This window comes from Dendrobates tinctorius, unplaced genomic scaffold, assembly GCF_039654945.1.
Source record: "Dendrobates tinctorius isolate UK_male_01 unplaced genomic scaffold, ASM3965494v1 ptg000202l, whole genome shotgun sequence".
NCBI classification, from domain to species: Eukaryota; Metazoa; Chordata; class Amphibia; order Anura; family Dendrobatidae; genus Dendrobates; species Dendrobates tinctorius.
This window is the reverse complement of record NW_027361869.1, coordinates 9,318,458-9,326,682: the sequence shown is the minus strand read 5'-3', so window position 1 is coordinate 9,326,682 and position 8,225 is coordinate 9,318,458. Positions and strand designations below refer to the sequence as shown.

Here is an 8,225-nt window from a genome sequence, read left to right as displayed (position 1 = left end):
ACCAGGCTACAAGTGTTTAATTACCCTGCACCGCCTCCCCAGGGCAAAAGAGGCATTGCAAGTCTCTAATTGAAAAGCAATAGGCTGTTGGTGTAATGCATGGGCGTACCAGGTCCTCCAGTGGAAGAGACGTTCTTTGAACCAATCGGGGTTTTGAATGGGGAAGTCACTATTATCCCAATTATTCTCTAATAAGGCATTTGAAAATGAGTTTTCTCCTACATGCGTTCTAATTCTTGTAGACAGTATAACCTAAGCACATCAAGCTCCTGTAAAAATTGCACCTTTAGTGCTCTATTCTCTGCCTCCTTTCTGTTAAACAAAAGATTAAGCAAATAAGTTAATTAAAGTACTTGGTGCACCCTTAGCGTGACCAAGAGGCGCAGTGCACCATATGACATACTGGGTTTGCATGGCTGGTAAATCACAAGTGAGGGAGGAGGGACATGCTAAACTATTGGGTGGAACAGTAGACTGACCCTTTTAGTTACACCAAGAGTACACTGAGGACCCTAATTAGCATATTTAATTAAACTTCACTTTCTGCAGAATAGAGACAGCGATTAGAACGCTAAAGGTGACATTTTTCTAGCGACTATGTCCATTACAAAACTATGTGGTTAGTTTATACTGTCTCATTTGGCTGATGGACTCCTTTTTATTATTCTCATTTTCATGAAATAAATGTCTAAAAATAGAAGTGTTAATAGTTTATTTTTTATCAATTAACAAAATGTAAAGCGAATGAAGAAAAGAGAACTCTAAATCCAATCAATATTTGCTGTGTCCACCATTTGCCTTCAAAACAGCATCACTTCTTTTAGGTACTTGTACTTGCACATAATTTTTTAAGGAACTTGGCAGGGAGATTGTCCCAAACATCTTGGAGAAATAACCACAGATCTTCTGTGTATGAGGTAGTATAAATCCTTCTATCTCTTCATACAAGCCCACACAGACGGAATGTTGCAGAGATCAGGGCTCTGTGGCAGCAACATCATCACTTCCAGGACTCCTTGTTCTTCTTTGTACTGAAGGTCATACAATACCATCAGGGAAGCATCCTACTGGCTCCAAATTTATTCTGCAGCAGGACGACGACACTAAACTTACCGTCAATGTTATTGAGAACTATCTTAAGAGAAAACATGAAGACTGAGTCCTTGAAATGATGAGATGACCTCCATATAGTCCTGATTCCCCACATCATAGAGTCTGTGTCGTATTATGTGAAAAGACAGAAGGATTTGCACAAACCTCATACACAGAAGATCTGTGGTTTCCAAGATATTCTGAGTTTTTTTGAAAACTTTGTACGTGACCGAAAAGAATACATGCTGATTTGAAGGCAAAGGATGGTCACTAAATATTGATGTGATTTAGATTTCTCTTTTGTTCATTCACTTTGCATTTTGCTATTTTATATAAATAAAGTATTAATATTTCTATTTCTGGAACCATTATTAGGTCCCCTTCACCAGTACTGGTGCTATCCATGTCCGTGTGTCTGTGTGTCCATGTGTAATATACATGTGGCAAATTTGTGCCATCCATTTGCTGCATGAGTGTGACACGTACCAGCGCCTGGGAAAGTAGTAGAGTTAGGGCTGTTCCCAGGAGCCGGGTGCTGAATGCAGCTCTCATTATATTCACCAAGTCTTCCTACGATCATCACGACCAGGTGATGCTGATGGGAATGGGAGTCAGATCCTGCTGTTTGTGTATATTATGTATTAAATAAATAAAAATAAAAAAATGGCTAGGGTCCCCCTTCATTTTCCTAACCAGCTGAGGGAAAACCGACAGCTGGGGGCTGATGTTAATATTCTGGGAAAGGGCCAATAGCCTTAAAGGTACCCAGCATATTAATATCAGCTCAACGCTGTTTTATTAACATTTACTGGTAATTAAAGGGGACCCCAAAGAAGAAATGATGTGAGATCATCCCTACATCTATTAACCAGCAAAGGCTAAACAGACAGTTCTGTGCTGCTATTAATGTTCTGGGATGGTGCCATGAATATTGGCCCCCTCCCAAACTAAGAACATCAGCCTCAGCAAGCACTGAAATGGTGCATCCATCCGCAAGTGGGGTAACAGTTATGTGGTTGATGTCAGCATTTTTATGTCCACTGACATCAAGTCAAGGGGTTAGTAATGGAGAGGCATCATCAAGGTTACTGCCGTTCACAAACAGCGGTTCTCATAATCAGCTCCGTGTGTTCTGACTGGCATGGTGTGCTTTTGCATCACTGGTATGCTCATCACACCATCTGCATGTAGCTGAGTTGGGGATCTTCTTGGGTCATAAGCATTATGGATTATTGGTGGAAAGGTGAGTATAACTTTGCTTTTTTATTTTTTTGGTAAATAAATGCGTAAAAGAGGATCAGAAAGTGTTTATTTCAGTTAAAAGATTTAACTCTGTTAGTGTCTTTATTAAATTTGATTATCGGGTTAGTAATGAGGGTGTCTGATAGATGCCTATCAACTACTAACCCCTGGGTTTGATGTCAGATGACATTACAAAGCTGACATCAACTCCAATACTATTACCCCAATTGCCACTGTATGAGGACAAATGGGAAGAGTTGAATTGGTGCATCTAATGGATGCCTAATTTTCTGGGATGCCTGAGGGCTGATGTTCTTAGTCTGGGAGGTCAATATCCATAGCATAATATAATAGCAGCATGCAGCTGTCTGTTTAGTCTTTGCTGGTTAGTAAATAAATGGGGGACCCTATGTAATTTCTTTTTTGGTGTCCCCCCTATGATAACCAGTAAAGGCTAAGCAAACAGCTGTGAGCTGTTGTTAATATGCTGGGTACCTTTATGGCTATTGGCCCTTTCCCTGAATATTAACATCAGTCCCCAGCTGTCGTCTTTCCCTTAAGTGGTTAGGAAAATGAAGGGGAACCTCACGCAGTTTTTTATTTATTCATTTATTTATTTAATACACGATACACACGCACACAGCGGGTGCTGACTCCAACTCACATCAGTGTCTCCTGTTCTCGCTGATTGCAGGGAGACCAGGCCACAATGATGAGTTTAATTCAGCGCATGGGAATATCTGTACTGCTTTCTCTCAGACGCTGGTACGTGTCACACCGATGACACACGAATGTCATCAGTGTGCACATGTGCAGCCTGCATTTCATCCGTGTGCGTGAAAAAAAGGACAAGCCTGCAGGTTTTTCACGCCGGCTGTGTGTTAGTGTGAAATACCTGACATGTGCTCACCACCATTGAATACAATCGGTGTGCGTGTGTCTGTATTTGCGGTTCTTAAAAACGGACCTGTGAATGGGGGCCTTACTTTGCAGCATTTTTTCCACACCTGCCTAAAACTTTTACATAGTACTGTACATTGTGTATTTGTCATGCCAAGAGTATAAATAGTGAGAAGGCTACAGTACATAGAATTCACACAGTTTCCATATCAGATCATTTGCATTGGGTTCAGTTACTTTCTCTGATAAATCGTAATGTGATCTGTTCGTTCGACCCGTCTGAACTTCTTTGATCAATTTATCTTAATCAGATGTATCTCTTATGTCTACTTAGAGTAGCTGGTAGGTAAATTAGTCATGATAATTGAAATACAGTAGAAGAAGTCAATGTACTGACAATGAAATGTCACTGTTTTGTTCATGGATCTATAATGGAAATTATAGTCGTTAGTGGAAATTCTTGCACAATTAATCTTTACAGGAGTGAATGACCATTGACACTCGTAGGTCAATAAGACCTTTCCCTAGGACAGAGTGAGTGCTAATATCAGGTGTTTCACTCACACTGATCTCAGGATAGCAGTTTTCGCATTTATCCCCCATCGATAATGGACAGTTCAGTTTGGACCTTTTAGTGGAATGTAAAGAGTTCCTGTAAGATAACAGTTTAGGTATTGACGTTGGAGATCCATCAGAAAATGAGAAACTAAAGAGAGAAACCATTCGATTGTGGTACATACTCTTCATGTGCTTTGCTGACCGGTAGAGGTCACCAACAAAGCAATAACATATTGGATTAAGACTAGAGTTCGTCAGTCCTAGCCATTGAGCGAAAGGCCTCAATTGAAGAATCCAAGGTGATGGCGTATCATCTTGAGATGGCTCTGGAATATTAAAGTCAATCCAGATATCCAACATGTAAACTGGAAGCCAAGAAGCCGCAAACAGCGACACCAAGGCAACCACCATTTTGGCAATTTTTTTCCTAATTTTTAGTCGGGACACTGGTAACGACTGGTTCCTGGAGTCACAATCTTTAAAATTGGCCGAAGAGCTCCATAATTTACGTATCGTAAGGAAGCAAATGATCAAATTGAAAAGAACAGGTAAGCAATACAAAGAACAGAAGAGGAGGAAATTGTACGCTTGCTTGAACACGACATCAGGCCAGACCTCTGTGCAAATTGCGGAGACCAAAGGAAGTCCTTGGGCGATCTCAATCTCATCTCTTTTATTCATAAATATTAGAGGCAAGCAGATACTGGAGGATATGAGCCATACCACCACTATCGAGCAGTAGATTTTCTTCTGGGTGACAAAGGATCGTGCATTTAGTGGGTTATGGACATTATAATACCTATTCACACTGATGACCGTAAGACTTAATACACTTGCCGAAACAGACACAGCTTGGATAAATGGCACTGCCCTACAGAGGAAGTCTCCGAATACCCAGGCTTTGTAGATCAGGTTGCCAACTGTGATGGGCATACACACACAGACCACCATGAGGTCACAGATGGCCAAATTTATAAGGAGACTTTTGGTGGCGCTCAAACTGGATGTCCTACCAGTCCGTTTCCTAGTCAACACTTTAATAGACATTATATTGCCGATGATGCCCACGACAAAGGACACGATGTACATGGCGATGAGGCTTATAGTCACTGGTTCCTTAACAAATAGGAAAAGCATTTTCTCCAACTCCTCAATATCCAGTTCTTGACTGTCATTTCCAAAGGTGTGCATGGACAGATTGCCCTTATTGAGGAAATCTTGAAGAGAATAGTTGTACATGTGCGTTTGATGAGAGGAATTCATTGCTTTCTTTAGGCGGGTGAACAGGTCGTTGATAATTTTAGCGCAAGATTTAATTGGCAGAATTTGGTATCGCCTCCTACTATTCTGCTCTCTTCAGACGCTAAATATGGCTTTTGCATGATGCGAGCAAAAAAGTTCAACTCTGAAAGAGAAAAAAAACAATAAATATGGATTAGTGGTTGTTATTTTTAATGTACTTTATCGAAAAAGGCAGTGTATATCTGATGAAAGAGAGGTAATAAATAAATTGTGAATACTTGACTTTAAAGGGATGCTCTTTAGGTGACGCCTTCTTCGGAGTCTAGGAAATTTACTGTCAAGATAATTAAGAAATTATGAGCAAATAAAAATTAAGTGTCAAGATAAAACGGGTTGGAAACACAGGACATCCCCTTGGATTTGTAATGTACAGAGCACAGATACTATTTTATATTGTAGATTCATCAACATGTTGCCACTAGAGATGAGCGACTTTGCCTTTTTTCGGGTCGAGTCGGGTTTCATGAAACCCCACTTTCGCAAAAGTCAGGTAGAACGAAATCGGCCGATTATCGTGAAAAGTCGAAGGCCGACTGAAACACGAAACCCAATGCAAGTCAATGGGGAAGAAAAGTCGGAAGTGAGTGGAGGACAGGAAAAACACCTACAGTGCCCATTTTAATGCCAAAAACATCAATTCTTATTACTGAAGCTTGTCAACCTTAATTTACTTTATAATAACAGTTAGGCACTGAAAAATGGGGGTTATTTGGCTAAAGTTGTGGGAGGGGTAGTGCTGGCTCCAGATTTTCGTGGGCCCAGGGCCAAAGAGTGTCAATGGGCTCCTTTAACACATGCCACAATTCATGATCCTCTGATACGGCAGAGAACGCTATTTGCATAGTACAATGAAAAATACTTCACTTCTTACATCACATGACTGATATCCATTTTAAATTCTCCAATAGCTCCAAAAATGGACAGTATATAACTCCATACAGTATTATGGCCAGTGCTTAGTGCGCCATACTGAGTAATGAGGCCCATATATTTCTCCATACAGAATCATTGGTCCCATATAATGTTCGATACAGTATATGATGAGCTCCACATAATGCTACAGTATATGTTGGTCCCCATGGATGAAGCTCCACTGTCTTATGGGCCCAAATAATGCTCCATATATAATGGGCCCCATTTCTAATGCTCCAGTGTATAATGGGCCCTGCAAAAATGCTGCTCCAGTGTCTGATGTCCACCTTTGGAATGCTCCAGTGTATGGTGGGCCCCATATATCATTCTCCAGAGTATAGTGCTCCCCAAAAATTGCTCCCAACCTTTAAAACAATTAAATAAGTCTCCTCGCTAGGGAATCCCTGTACTAGTCTGGACTCCTCGTCGTCCCCATCTTCCATCTCTCTGCACTTGACCTGTTTAGGCAGAGGGCGTACAGACGTGATGTCACCGCGCTCTCTGACCAGAATGTCACTGTCAGGAAACGAGGAAGACGTCACGGCGGTGGAGCAGGGAGAGGTAAGTATTTCAACTTTGCAAGTGCTGTGATCCTGAGCAGGCAAGGGGGGCCCACTCATTGGCGACGGCACTGGCACAGGGCCCCTCATAGTACGGCGGTGTGTCTGACGGCGGGTGGGCCCTCCCGGCGGGTGGGCCCTCCCGGCGGGTGGGCCCTCCCGGCAGGTGGGCCCTCCCGGCAGGTGGGCCCTCCCACCGGCAGAGACATTTTTGCGTACTATGAGGGGCCCTGTGCCAGTGCCGTCGCCCATCAGTATGCCCCCCCACCTGCTCAAGGAACCTGCACTTTCATCTGCACCTTCCTCTTTGTCACCGTGTAAGTTGGTATAGTATGCGGGAAGGGGAACCTGAGTTTCATCAGGGTCAGATTCTGGCTGTGTAGAATGCGAGGGGAATGTAGTGGTCTGGGTCAATGTACCAGCAGAATCATCTAGCAGTGGCTGGGCATCAGTGCACTTGTGGTGCCCCCAGGAGTAAGGTCGCCACAGTGGCATTACCTTCCTCCTAGGGAGTGTGATGTCATGCTTGGGAGCAACGAAGGATCTCTCTAGCAGTTAAACCAACACACAACACAGTTTCCACTCCAGGCCAGCAGGGAGAGCTCTGAACCTGACTGCTGAGGAGCTGCTCTCTGTGGTCAGGAGGAGGGAAGTTAGGGCAGTCTGTGAAGGGAAGGGGAAGTGTGTGGACATGGGAAGGGGAGCTGGAGGATGAGCAGAGTTAAGGCTCACTCCTAGCTGGAGCGCATGGTCTGGATTCCGGTCTCCTAGTTTGTAGGGACACTGACGGTCCTGCAGCAGAAATCGGAGGAAGTAGCAGCTGTAAATGCTCTGTTCCCAACTAAGGCTCGGAGGCCCCAGCAGCGACTTGTGTGAGCCAGAAGGAAAAGGCTATGGCTGCCTGCCATACGAGAAAGTTTCAAAAGAGAGTCAACAGGGGGAACTTCAGTGAACTCAGTACTGCGAGTACTTCAGATAAGCGCTAGAACGGAGGCCACACTACCTACAGTATCAGTGACACACAATTTCCTTGAGAAAGCTAAAAAGGCGAAATGTACGTCGGAGTCCAGGAATTCTATGAACAGGCGATTAAATGGGTATGTGCTCATGTTATATGTGATTACGAGCATGGGGATTTTTCCCTCTATATGGCACTTTGCACTTTACAGACCACTATGGGTCTAGGTGGATATATGCTTACATGCTGATATATTTTTGCACTTTACCATTACCTGTATCCATTCCTTTATTCCTGTATTTGTGTGTATTTCACTTGGGTACATATTCCTTCCTCTTAGGCTGAGTTCACACGTGGCGTTTTTTTCGCGTTTCCGCGGCGGTTTTAACCGCGCGATTTTGCTGCGAAAACGCGAAAAATAAGCATCCCATGCATTCCTATGGGATTCCGCAATGCTGTGCTAATGCTGCGGTTTTTACCGCGGCGGAATCGCTTCGTGGTAAAAAACGCAGCATGCTCATTAATTTGCGGAATCGCGGCGATCCCGCACCCATAGGAATGCATTGTTCCGCTCCGCTTACTTCCCGCATGTGGCTGTGCACACCATGCGGAAAGTAAGCAGAACAATTGCGGATGGTACCCACGGTCCGGAGGAGAGGAGACTGTCCTCCGGGCTTTGGGTACCATATCCCTGTAAAAAA

At 43.4% G+C, this 8,225-nt stretch overlaps 1 protein-coding gene across 1 annotated transcript; it reads right to left on the bottom strand.

Annotated features, from left to right (window-relative positions):
- Window positions 1–3,702: 3,702 nt before the first annotated feature.
- Window positions 3,703–5,188, bottom strand: LOC141057018 (galanin receptor 2a-like). Its single transcript, XM_073553489.1, has one exon. The coding sequence runs from the start codon at window positions 5,053–5,055 to the stop codon at window positions 3,703–3,705; it is 1,353 nt and encodes a 450-aa protein (XP_073409590.1). The 5' UTR covers window positions 5,056–5,188.
- Window positions 5,189–8,225: the final 3,037 nt, after the last annotated feature.

Bases quoted from the DNA above. Each gene is read 5' to 3' on its own strand.
- LOC141057018 (XM_073553489.1), bottom strand. From the start codon at position 5,055: ATGAATTCCTCTCATCAAACGCACATGTACAACTATTCTCTTCAAGAT.